Genomic DNA, 13,699 nt, shown 5'->3' with positions numbered 1-13,699 from the left:
CCCCTCACACACACACACACACGCATGCAGACACTCTACCAAACACACACACACACGTGTACAGTACATACCTACAGCTACAGCGCACACACATGTACATTCATAAAAGGTACACGTGCAAAGAATGATCACCAGGAAATAGTTTGATTGCGTTAATGTTCTCTCTCTCTGTCTCTCTCTCTCTCTCTCTCTCTCTCTCACACACACACTCACACATGCATAGACACACAGACAGACAGAGACACACACACACACACACACACACGTTGCTTTGTTCAGCCCCCACCTGGAGTGAGGCAGAGTAAAGGTCACATGTGAACCAAAGGATGCAGTTAGGAGGGTATGGAAGGATGGATTAGAATAGCAGAATAGGGTGTGTGTGTGTGTGTGTGTGTGTGTGTGTGTGTGAGAGTGTGTGGATGGACAGGAGAGCACATAAGTTATGAAGTCAAAGCCTGGTCTAACCTTTTAGTATTTATAACCAACCAGCTGACTGCTGCTCTGCCAAACAGGATGATTGTGAGTGAGAGGCTGTAATCAGTTCAGTTCAGTTCAAACTTTACTTTCCTCTGAAAGGAAATGGTTTTGTTCTTCGGATGAACATCCAGTTCACAGATAAGACTTAGACACAGTCGACATCCAGATGCCTCGATGTGGGACTTTTTTACGTAAGTAGTTATGTGATTTTCTCCATGGAGATGACATGCAGGCCAAAACAGAACTCACAGAACTGATACCCAGGAAGAGTTTGCGCTCCAGACAGCCAAAACTCATTTGTCTTCATTCGTCCCGGGGCATTAAGAGCTGTGATAAATGATACGATGATCTTCACGTTAATTTAACTAATCATACAATACAGCAATCAGACCTGGACAAGATTCAGATTCTGATTCAGAAAGCTTTATTGTCTATCACAAGCATGAGAGGAAATTGTCTTTGACATGATTCATAAAAAAGACAAAGATATAAAGAGATAAGGGTTAAAAACATACATATGATTAGAGGTGGAAGAGTAAAACAGTGGACAGAAACAAGACAGATACAAATAGAAACAAACATATATTTCAACTATTGTGTACAATTTCCAGCCTTTTTACAAGATAAATCACATGCAACAGAAGTCATTTAAAGCCCCACTCTTATGACAGCACGGCCCAACACTGTTTCCCACTGCTGGTGCTGTTCAGTGTTGATTCACTGGAGTGAAGAGTTGTTGACAGCAGGCACGCAGCAGGTAAACACATCTGACTTTTATTTGGAGGCTGTAAAAATATTTGTTTACATTTCCTACATTTCCATTATTACTACTGGACTCTGTGTAGGCTTGACTGCAATAATCCTCAAGGACTATGTGGTACTTTTTTACTTTTTATTGGCACCTTCTATTCATTTATTTATTTATATGACTCTTTGCTTTTAAGTAATTTTGGTTTTTAACCCTGTGCATGCTGCATTACCTTCTTTTATTGTGTATTGTCTCTAATCTATAGTTATATGTTAATACAGATTGTGTGAGCTACTGGACAACTGAATTTCCCCAAGGGGATGAATAAAGTATTTATCTATCTATCTATCTATCTATCTATCTATCTATCTATCTATCTATCTAATATCGTAAACACTGAAATAAAGCAGTTGTTTTTGATTTATTATTGGTTATAAAAGTTACTGAACATATTGCCAACACATTTTCCATGTGTGAATTGAACTCTTCAAGAATATATGTGAAGATACATAAAATGTATAACTGAATTTTGGATTAGGGCTTTAAACATTGCAAAGCATATTCAAATAGCTTTCTGCCAGGTTTCATAATAATAAACATAAATTTCACTCCCATAAAGAGTCAAAACGACAAAACTTGATAATATTCTTTCACTGCTGTGTTTAGAAACCGAAAAATGTTAAGATACCGTCCTCTAGTGGTCACCAGCGGTGCGTGCAACTCCTTGTTTGCACTAAGTACATCTGAAGGGTTTCATTCCAAAGTGTTATATATTCATTTTGGAAAAGTGTCTTAAGATGACTCCTAACTTCACTACTAACCCATAATGCCATAATATGCTTCACTTTCATGCCAGCTGTCAATACGAGAGAGTGAGTGTCATTTTTTTTAATGGTAGATTTCTCATTTTGGAACGAAACTCTTCCTTTGCCTTTATGTTTTAGACATTTATCGAACTCTCTTATCCGGAGTGTCTTAGACTGAGTGCAGCAGTGGAATAAACATCAACTTCTGAACGCCAAACATGACAAGCAAACAAGTTAAGGGTTAAAGCACCAGTGCCTCAGCAAAAATAGTGTTTTTATCACTGTGAAAATTAAACTAGACTAACTGAAATGTCTCTGGTCTTGTTCTGGCTCACTGCAACTCGGTGCTTATGCAGGCAGGAATTTCATTATTTGGGTGATTATTCCTTTAAAGGTAATCAGATCCTCCAGCAGCCAAGCTTGGCTCTAAACAGAGTTGATAAAAAAACCCCATTATGAATACATTCTACTGACATTTCCAAAACTTTTTGCCCATTAATCTTTTTCCATGCATGGCAAACATCATTTCAAATTCTATGGTTATAGTACAAATTGAACTATCTCAGGCCGTAGCAAGCAACGTATTTGAATGTATTTGAAAGTATTTGAAAGTATTTGAATTCTAAGGCAAGTACTCAAGTTTCTCCAACTGACTGTATCATAGTCAGACTGAAACACAATGCCAACATAAGCATTACATAAAAACATATCAGTGTCAAAGCCTTCCTTATTCACATAATAAAAAGCACAGACATTTGATGAAATTATATTCAGAAGAAGTACAATTTAATAAAAGAACCTATTGAAAACAAAACAACAAAAATGTGTGTGTGTGAGAGAGAGAGAGAGAGAGAGAGAGAGAGCAGCAAGAGAGCTTGAGAGAGAGGCTTTTGTTTTGTCTATGTGTGCATGTGTGTATCTACGTGTCTGCTGTGTTTTCATGTACGCGACATTGTGTGAGTCTTATTGAGGTCCGGTGGATCCGGTGGATCCGGTGGATCAGATGGATCCCTTCAGCTCTTTCTCACACACCCAGTGGAACTTTACTCGACAGAGGGCGCAGTGCCAGCTCTCCAAGCCCCCGTCCTCGGCCGGGTCAGAGTACACACAGTTGAAATAGAACGGAAGGGTCAGCTCCTCACTTTTCCAGAAACTACAAAACACGACATGACACACTGTTTGTTACGGAAGCCCACTGAGGACATGTATTCATACATTTTATTTACGCAGTTTTGATGAATAATAAATAAATGATAACAAGTTTATTTTCTTTGTTTTCTCAAGATATCGAGTTATTTATGTCATCATCAAAATGAAAAAAAATTTTTTTCTCAAGATAATGACATATTACTGAAAAGCCAAACGTTGCAGTCGGCCTACCTGTTACCTGTTATGTAAATTAAATTTTATGCTTTAACATGAATTTCTACACGTTTGTTTTCCCTTTGATGGAACAGATTGCTTTGCATAGACCTGTAAATCCCACATTAATGTATTTTGAAATAACTTCATAGCACAACAAAATATGCAAAAAGTCAAGGGGGGTGAATACTTTTGCAAGGCACTGTATAGCATGTGATTGTTCTTTTTCCTCTTTTGGTAACGTGTTTTTTGTTATGCCTGCTATGAAAATTGCCCTGAGGGAATAAATACAGTTCACTGAATTGAACTGAACTGATTTGAATTGAAGAGTTCAATTCCATAATGCTTTCTGTATTCATTTTTTTGGGGGGGAAAAAACAGTGCCTAATCATTCAGTATCTGTAAAATATTGAGCATCCAGTGTGTGTGTTGTCACTTTGTTTACCAAGGACACAGATTAACTGCTACCCTTTAAAACCCTTTTAAATTCTGTTCTGTCAGTCATTTTGTACTATGTGTCACTGTTTTCAGATAGTGATTATCTCATTGTTCAACCGACTGAACCAAGCTGAGCTAAACTGAAACAAATACAACTCAATGGAAATGAATGGAACTGAGCAACTGATTGAACCAAATCAAATGAAAATTAAATTTAAACTGCTAATTAATACAAGTCAAGTTTGTATAAATCAATCAACCTTGAGTCTCTGCCACGCTCTGACTGACTGAGATCCTGAATTGCTGTGCTTTTCCAGTTAACAGGTAAGATGATGTATCTATCCTATACATATACTGTGTATATATATAGGCTACATGCTTTAGCCTGCTGAGCTAATAGGATGCCACAGTTTCTACCCAATTTGATGAGTCATACATGCAGAGCTATGAAATCTAATCATTGCTGTACAGTATACTGCTGTTAATCAGGAGTATCATTTTGTTCATGATTGCAGCTCTGGATTACAGCCTGGGAAATGTTCAAACCGTCTTACCTAACAGTCAGGGCGCTTCCATCCACCCAAGTCCATTTCCTCTGTCCGAACCGAACTGACTCATCATCCAAGCCGATCCACGCTTCACCATCAGCACCCAGTGTTAATAACCACTTATTGAGCATTACCTAATGGGGGAGATTTGTAAATTGAATTTGATTTTGACATGCTTTATTGATTGTGTTTTATGAGTGGGGGGTGAATAAAGTGTATCACACACACACACACCTGTTCTGCTTCACTGTTTATGATGACCAGGTGAGCTCTTTTCGTCTCACAGTCTTGCCTGGCCTCCTGCCAGGTCTTTTTGTCAGAAGAGAGCAGGTAACAGCTGGACTGGTACGGCCTCCATCCTGAGGGACAGCTTGGGGCGTTTTGTTCTGTGAAAGGAAAGGAAAGGAAAGGAAAACAACAGAAAGGAAAGGAAAGGAAAGGAAAGGAAAGGAAAGGAAAGGAAAGGAAAGGAAAGGAATGGAACGGAAAGGAAAGGAAAGCAAAGGAAAGGAAATGACAGGACAGATCAGATCAGAAGAGAACAGAAGAGAAGAGAAGAGAAGAGAAGAGAAGAGAAGAGAAGAGAAGAGAAGAGAAACAAGGGAAGAAGCAACAAAAACCTAAGAATTAAAAATGTAAAAATTGTATGAATGGCAAGTATTCACATGTAAAACATGCATGAATCAGAAGACGGTGTAGAAAATAATATTCCAGATGGTACATTCGTCAACATATGCTGAACATGAAATATACTGTATATTCCTCAAACAATCAGCATCGATGTGCCCTTGAGCAAAGCATTTAACAGACTGTGGTTGTGAATGTGTGGAACTGTGTGAATGTGAAGCAGTTCGATCCTGCCTGCACCGCAAAACCTGCCCCGGATAAATAAAGGTTTAAACAGAAGAAATCACTCACCCAGTTCAGAAAGCTTCATTTGCAGCCGGTCCCTTTCCTCCTGAAGTGTCTTCATCTCATCTCCTAGACGACTGACCCGGTTCTCTAACATGTTCTTATCTCTGGTCAAAGCCTTTAAGGGCTGTTCCAGTTTGTTATCAGCATTGCCGGCTCTCAAGCACTCATTGCAACTGATCTGTAACTGTTCTGTCTCTTTGGTCAGGATGCTGTTTTCGGCCTGTATCTGGTTGCACTTTGTCTGTAACTTGTCAAAACTGGTCTGTAACTGGTTCCTTTGCCTTATCAGCTGGTCTCTCTCTTGAACCATCAGGGTGATATTGCCGGGCAACTCTTCACAAGACCCATCTGTGAAGGGAAAAAAGTAGAGGTTCCTCTTTGTGGCTCCGTGCTTTCAGAGAGAACGGTGTAGATTCGGGTCACATGACTTGGACTCGAGTCAGAAGTTTAATTGCTTGAGACTTGACTTGAGGCATGAAGAGAATACTTGAGACTTGACTTGGGTTCTGCTGACTTGGGACTTGACTTTGACTTGTACTTTGATGACTTAAAAAGGTTTCTAAAGTCTTGACAAAAGATCTTGTGTTTGTGTAAATGACTTAGATTGAAAGTGATGAGATTTGTTCCCCCACACAACTGAATTTAAATTCTGTTTTCTGAATTTGTATGGAATGATTGAATTTATTGAAGTTGAAACTAAAAGCAGAAATCAAACTCATGATGCTCTTACCAAGTTTTTATCCTATTAAAACCATATTGCATTGGAAAGTCCTAGATATTTAGTTCTCTTTCATAGCATTCGTTTTGATGTCTCACTATGGGATATGCTCCCTTGCGAAGCACCCACTATGCCAGCCGTGAGTGGCTGGCAGTTGTGATGTCTGCGTCCTCCCTTTATATAGGACTGACACTGCGTCACTAGCTTAACCGTTCACAGATCAGAGCAGACAAATCCGTCGCCGAACGCTCGTTTCCCTGGAACTACCTCCGGGTTTCGCCTACCTTCTCCATAGGTAAGGTGTTCAGAGAGATTAGCGGTAGCACTCTAGTCTGTCTCTGAATCCATACTCCAGCAAGACCCCTGTCCAAGGGGTGTCTTTTCTGGATTTTGAGGGGATGGAAAAGCATGCCATGGCCCGTCTACCCCCGATGGAACCATTGGGGGCAGCTCACCTCCACCCTAAGCTGTCGGCTGCATTGTCCAGGTCACTCTGCCGTCAAAAGCAGACCGGTTCCAGTCCACCATGACTGAGAGGGCGTATAAGACTGCTGCCATGGTGGTGAGGGCGCTCAATGTCACCTCCATGCTCACTGCTTACCAGGCCGATGACATAGCTGACAAGCCTGATACGGCCATGTGGGACTAAATCACCGCAGTCACAGACATCTGTCTCTGGGGCCAGTGCTGCGCTGTCCAGGCAACGGGAAAGTCTATGGTGATGATGGTGTTGCAGGAGTAAGCCAGGTGGCTCAACCTGCCTCATAAGGAGAAGGAGGACATATTGGATGTTCCAGTTGTCTCCGAAGGGATATTCAGCTCTGCCCTTGCCTCCATGCAGAAGCGGTGCGAGGCGAAGAAGAAGGATGATGAGGCTTTGCAGCTCTGTCTCCCACGGAGGGGCGCAGCCCACGGCACAGTTGTCTCCCAGATAGACCTTCGCTCAGGTGGTCTCCAGGCCTAACCCCCCCTTCCGCATCCCCAAATGCCCTAAGGTCCAGGTCTCTGTTGCTGCGCCTCCCAGAGCCCCCGATGCTAAAGGCGCCTGGTCCAAGAAGCCCTTCAACCCTGCTGCTACACAGGCTAGCCGGCCAGTTCTGACTTCCAGTCAGCAGGTGAGGGGGAAGAAGGTGGCATCTTCGGGGTCTACCCCGCCGCTGGAGGGACGGCCAGCTGTTCCCTGGCTTCCCTCACTCTGTTCTCCAGTGTATCCTTGGAGGAATCCCCAGGTGCTTCCCCACCCTACGACGTACGGCCCCGAGCTGCGCCACCACGTTCCAGCCAAGAGGAGACGAGACATCGCTGCGGTGGCAGGCTGTTCTCTGCCCCCCCCCCCCATGTCTCACAAGCACACAGTTACACACTTATTTCATAAAATAAATAAATTGTCCACTGTCGCATCCAGGCACTCAGCCGAGGGCGCAGTTAATTATTTCAGAACAGAGAAAAGAGAAAACACTGCTGCAAAACAATCTTTTTTTGCATTCTTGGGGGTGAACTGGCCCAGAAACGCTGTCCCAGCACTATCAGGGTGCGCTTGCGCAGTAGCGTCTGGTTGCACCGACTGGCCTCGGCCACTGGAGGGAAAACTCGAGGGTGCTGACAGAGCTCAGTTCAATTTTCCCCTGTCTTTGAGGAGAGGAAGTTGGGCAGCTTGTACAATGTCAGAGTGGGTGCTGAAGAGAATAACCAGAGGTTACAGACTTCAGTTTGCCATGGCCCACCTCAGTTCAGTGGTGTAGTATATTCTCAGGCACAGAGGGAATCAGCCCGTGTCTTACGCGCATGATCCGTCCAATTCTGGATCTGCATGCCCTGAACAAGCATCTCAGGAAAGTTTCATATGCTCACACACGCATCCCTTCTATGTTTAGTACGCCCTGGTTCACTTCCATTGACCTGAAGGACGCGTACTTTCACATCCCGATATATCCTCCACACAGGAAATATCTGAGATTTGCGTTTCAGGGCGTAGCATATGAATACCTGGTGTTGCCGTTTGGGCTGTCTCTCAGCCCGAGGGTGTTTGTGAAGTGTACCGAGGCGGCTTAAACTCCGCTCAGGGAGCAGGGGATCCACCTGACCACCTACCTAGACAACTGGCTTCTGCTTGCGCGCTCGGATCGGGAGGCTATAGCTCACACACACATTCTTATGGCTCACCTGGCCGACCTGGGCTTTACAGTGAACAGGGAAAAGAGTACATTGACTCCCAAAACATAGCTTTTCTGGGGCTGTCTCTGGATTCGGTGCTTTTCTCAGCTGGTCTGTCGGCGAGTGTGTGAGCGCATTCAGAGCCGCCTTGGCCCATTTCGGCGTGGGGAGGACGGTCTCCTTCAAATTGTGCCTGAGACTATTGGGCTTGATGGCTTCAGCCCTGCTCGTTGTGAGACTCGGCAGGCTGTACATGAGAGATTTCCAGCATTGGGTGGCCTCTGTCAGGTTAGACCTGGTGCATCATAGCCATCGCAGAGTGATGTTTCGGCGACGTGCGTACTTGCAATACACCGCTGGAATCAAAGGTCTATTCTGACGAAGGGTTTGCCAATGGGTGCAGTTCTGTTCAGAAAAATGGTTACTACCGATGTCAGCTTGTCACCTTGTCAGAATGCCCATATAAACTGCCTAGAGTTGTTAGCGGTCCTTCTGAGTCTGCAACACTTTCTCCCGTTCCTCAAGAGACATCATGTGCTAGTGAGGATGGACAATACCACCTATATCATGGTGGCCTATATCAACCGTCAGGGAGGTCTGCGCTCCCGGCAGTTACACATGCTGCCACGCAAACTGATATTGTGGAGCGATGTGCATCTCCTCTCTTTGATGGCGATGCACATCCCCTGGGCTCAGAATCTGATTTGCTGTCCAGAAGCAATCCTCTTCACGGGGAATGGAAACTGCACCCAGCTGTGGTAAACCAGATTTGGGCGCGGTTTGGCAGGGTGACAGTGGATCTGTTTGCGTCCAGAGAGAACGCACAGTGTCCGTTGTTTTTCTCACCTGGGAGTAGACGTGTTAGCGCACGACTGGCCGCATGTTCTGCTGTACGGGTTTCCTCAGAATGTTACAAATATCATTCAGAATGCTAGGGCGTCCGTTTCCAGTGTTTGGTGGGTGTGATTCTATCCTTCATTCAGGATTTAATGGATAAGCGGAGAGCATTCTCTACTGTTAAAGTGTACTGCTGCGTGCCATGATGGCTTTGGGGGAAAAGACAGTGGGTCAGCAACCCCTTATCTGCTGGTTCATTAGAGGGGCATGGAGGTTGCTCCCTGTCTCCAAACCTGTTTCCCCTTCTTGGGACTTGGCAGTTGTATTGGAGGCTCTGGTAAGCCACCCATTTGAGCCAATTGAGCAGATAGACATGAAGCCGTTGTCATTTAAAACGGCTTTATTGTTGGCTTTGACTTCGGCAAAACATGGGGATGATATTCATGCGTTGTCGGTGCATTCTGCATGTATGTGGTTTACCCCAGGGAATTTGCGGGTGACCTAACACTGCTTTTGTCGCTAAGGTAATCAACTCATGCTCACCTGTGGATCTTGTTGCTTTCCAACCTCTGCTGTTCAGCACTCCGGAGCAGCAACGGTTACATATGTTGTGTCCGGTGCGTGATTTGCGTGTAAACTTGGACAGAACTGGTGGTTTTAGGAAAGGGGACCAGTTGTTTGTGTCCTGGGCTAAGCCCTACAGGGGTAAGCCCATTACAAAACAAAAGCTTTCCCACTGGATAGTGGGGGCTATTGCACTGGCCTACTCAAACATGGGTCTTCAAGCCCCAGCTGGTTTACGCACGCACTCCACTTCCTGGGCCCTGTTTAGGAGGGCCTCTAGTCAGGATATCTGCGCTGCAGCGAGCTGGTCCTCACCTTGCAAGGTTTTATAAGTTGGATGTCACTTCCCCGAGTCTTGCTCATGCCGTCCTGAGCGTGGGCTCTGCAGCGGAGTAGTCGGGCTTTGGTCCAACATCTGGGTGTTTGGCAGTAAGAGATAAGCTTGTCTGGCAATACGGGAGTCTCCATATCCCATAGTGAGACATCGAAACAACTGCTATTGAAGAGAACTTTGCGTGAGAAATGCTTGTAGCACTGTTGCTACAATTTGGAAGCATTCACAATTTGAACTTCTTGGAATGGCCACATGCAAGATGGCGACTGTAAGGTCAACTGTCGTGCCACTCCTTGTCATCCTAAGGTATTTTACGATCAACCAATATTATTTTTTTCTTCTGAAAGCCATCGAGGAGCAAAAGAAACTGACATCGGTGGATTTGCTGCCATGTTCGCCATCGTGACGTCAAGTGGGAGCTATTGGAGCCTACAAAACATCCTGCATGTCCCGCTTGTTTTTACTGTGAATCCAATATGATTTGAACGCGGCAGCATGGGTCTATCATTCAGAATGCCACTCACTAAAGGATAAAAATACTAACTTTTTAAAACTTTGCAAATGGGTTTTCATTAGTTTCACAGAGGCTTGGTTATCTGTTGTCAGCAGTTTTACTCAACTGGTGTATTTGCCTTTTGCTGTGTGGTGCGGACAGTGCAGGACAGGCTGATACTCACAGGCTTGTAGCCGAAGGGAAATGTTGAGAGTGGACTGTAAGATGCACAGCAGGCCAAAGCTCAGTAAAACCAGTCTGTAGACCTTTGAGCCTGCTGGAGGAACACACACACACACACACACACACACACACGCATGCACAGTCAGTTTTCTGCATAAGATGTAGAGGATACTGATGGAATAGTTAGTCTAGTCTACATCTCTCAGACAATTCTCTCACTCATTTCCCATTTGTGGTTTCCTTCTGCACGCATGCAGATGCTAACACACACATACACACACACACACACACACACACACACACACACACACACACACACACAGACTCCCACTCAGTACCACACTTCCCCAATGATTTCATTTTCTGCAGTAGGGCAAATTTATTTTTATCTTTTTATTTTGCTTACTTGTCACTTTATGGATCTTTTTGTACCATTTTCCAAAATATTGTGTTCTGCTGTCATCCAGGTGTTTCTGTTGGCATCTTCATTTTTTGTTGTTTTGTTATGTTAGTGATGTTTATTAGGCCCCTTGTTTGCTTTTTAGTAAATTAGTAAATCAGTAACTGAATCTTTTTATTGTTTTTTAATCATTGTATTTCATCAGATTATTTTTTAAACACTTTACTACTATGATTTATTACTATGCAAATACAATAAACCAACCTAAACTAACTTAACTGATTATACAAACGTAGGAAAAGGAGTATTGATTTTGTGATTGTTTTAACCACAGTGTAGTTGATCACTGTATTTGAAGAAATCTGTGGGAATACCACAGTAAGCCGAGGTAGCACTGATGATATTAGATAAGATAAGATAAGATACTTTTATTGTCCTCTTAGGGAAATTTGTCTTGGACTCCATAACCCTAACCCTAACCCTAACCCTAACCCTAACCCTACAAACGCAACATAGCATCGCAACAAAACAAAACAAAAAACACAGATGACACAACCAGATTGCATACCTTATATTATATTGCACATCCCCATATTGCACAACCCCTGTGGCCAGCAACCTGTCCTACCTGTTGGCGTTGAGAGCCTTGATGGACATAGGCAGGAAAGAAGAGTGCTTATACCGAAAAAAGATGATACGCAAGGTGGAGAATATGAGTTGGGTCAGACACTATTTCCTCAGCCTATCTGTTAAGAGACTGCTCGTAAATAGACTGAAGTGATGAATGTTTTTTAGTGGCTACTATTTTCATGGCAGTCTGCACTAGACGAGCAATCTGTGATTTCAACTGTACAGACAAATAACCATACCATGCTGTTATCCCATATCTAATTATACTTTCTAACACTGCTTGGTAAAACAGTTTCTGCTCTACACCAAAGACCCTGAGTCTACGTAGAAAGTGCATATGTTGTTGCAGTCTAGAACAGAGACTTGCGACATGAGTCTTCAGCTGAGTGTTATTGATATGCACCCCCAGATACTTATAGAAGGAGACCTGATTGTTTGGTTATGAATAACCACTGAATAACCACTTAGTGTAAGTTGAAATCCTTCCACTGGGTTATTTTACCTTGTTTTGCTGCACCTTTACTTCACTTTTACAGTGAATGTTTGAATGCAGCCACTAATGCTATAAACACTCATATACGTCAATACATGAAAACATTATGTATGCCAAGTTCATATGACAATACAAGTATGATTTTGTTGTTATGGTTTAATGTATATAGGGACTTGTCTGTGGAATGAAAATAAAACTGCAAACTAAAGAAAAAAAAAGAAACACATCTCTTCTAGGGAAAAGTGTAGCTTTTGCTCTTGCAATTTGGTTTGTTAAGTTTGCTGGTTTGTTCCATAGAGAACATGCAGTACAATTCAAGTTTGTTTATGTCTACAGCCCTTTATCACAAACATGTCTCAAAGGACTTAGAATGAGTTTACTAGATCTAACTGATCGACAATCAGCCATAGAACAGAATGATATGGGACAAACATCAGGAAGAGCAAGGCAGATTATAGCAAGACATAACAGCCTACCTGTTCTACATAGCCTGACCTACCTGACACCACCAGCCTTAGACCCCCAATGCATACAAGGAAAAACTCCCATGAAAAAAACCTTGCTAGGAAAGAAAAAAGGAAGAAATCTTAGGTGGGCCGACATTTACATTTACCCTTCAAGCAGATGGCTTTAGTCCAGAGGGACTTACCATGAGTGCAACAGTAGGATAAGCTTCAATTCCTAGATTACCAACAGTAAACAGGTCCAGGGTCAGAGGTCACCGCACCCTGACAATATTACTATGACTCGAGAGTGTAAGAGAAAAGAGCTATGGAAAGAAACAGGGAAACTAAGCTAACTAAAGCTCAGAAGGCATTAAAAAATATTGATCGATCAATATTCAGACCTGAATCACGTCTCTTTCTCTCCTCCACTCTGTTCCTCTCTCCATCAGCCTGTGAATTGATATAATCTGCCATCTCCATCTCCTGCATGACGACCGTGTTGATCCAGCTGTTAAGAAGTACAGTATGATGGCCGATGAAATGTTTCTGTCGTTCCAGTCCCCGTTAGCAAACGCCTCTCTGAAGCACGTGTCAGACAGTGTGTGTGTGTGTGGGTTGTGTGCATGCATATGTGTAAATGTGTGTGCATTCGCATTTTGGTGTGTTAGTGTCTGTCTGTGTGTCTCAGTCCATCCTTCCTCATCTGTGCCTACTGATTTCATCATGACAGGTTTGTCACCAACCGCAGATAAAGAGCACTGATTTGCTTTTTTTTGTTATTTTGGGTCAAAACCCAGATGGCAACACAAATGGAAGTATTAAAAAACACTAATTACCATTGCAGTCCATGGTTTAATTTGAAGGGTTTCATTCTAAAGCGATCCATTTCGGAAAAATGTCTTAAAGGGGGGGTATCCTAGGATGTGGCAATTCTTAGTATTTCTGGTGATTTTGGTACTTGGAGGTGTGAAGTAATCACAGTAAAAAAATTGAATCATGTTACTGTGCCATTTCCCCACAGTCACTAACTATAAAACACGCCCCCTTGTACAAGCCAGTCAGATTTTGCTCCAGTTTCTATGTAGACACTGTACTGTCTGAAATCGACCAATCAGCGCTAAGGGCGGGCCTTCCAGAAAGGTCAGCAAATCAG

The 13,699-nt window shown here is 43.2% G+C and overlaps 1 protein-coding gene across 1 annotated transcript; it reads right to left on the bottom strand.

The window, feature by feature from the left end:
- Positions 1–2,871: 2,871 nt before the first annotated feature.
- LOC139913066 (snaclec rhodocetin subunit alpha-like) lies at positions 2,872–12,619 on the bottom strand. The gene is made up of 6 exons (XM_078287370.1): positions 12,600–12,619; positions 10,579–10,671; positions 5,298–5,642; positions 4,614–4,765; positions 4,386–4,513; positions 2,872–3,184 (listed from the first exon to the last, which is right to left on the bottom strand). Exons 3-6 carry the CDS (start codon positions 5,602–5,604, stop codon positions 3,031–3,033), a joined length of 741 nt encoding a protein of 246 aa, XP_078143496.1. The 5' UTR covers positions 5,605–5,642; positions 10,579–10,671; positions 12,600–12,619; the 3' UTR covers positions 2,872–3,030.
- Positions 12,620–13,699: the final 1,080 nt, after the last annotated feature.

Source organism: Centroberyx gerrardi, chromosome 12, assembly GCF_048128805.1.
Source record: "Centroberyx gerrardi isolate f3 chromosome 12, fCenGer3.hap1.cur.20231027, whole genome shotgun sequence".
Taxonomy (NCBI): Eukaryota; Metazoa; Chordata; class Actinopteri; order Beryciformes; family Berycidae; genus Centroberyx; species Centroberyx gerrardi.
This window is presented reverse-complemented; position numbering and strand designations above follow the sequence as displayed.

Coding starts and splice junctions, on each gene's coding strand:
- LOC139913066 (XM_078287370.1), bottom strand. CDS start 5,604: ATGGTTCAAGAGAGAGACCAGCTGATAAGGCAAAGGAACCAGTTACAG. Junction 4,766..5,297: donor AATGAAGCTTTCTGAACTGG/GTGAGTGATTTC, acceptor TTCCTTTCACAG/AACAAAACGCCCCAAGCTGT. Junction 4,514..4,613: donor TAAACAGTGAAGCAGAACAG/GTGTGTGTGTGT, acceptor CTCCCCCATTAG/GTAATGCTCAATAAGTGGTT.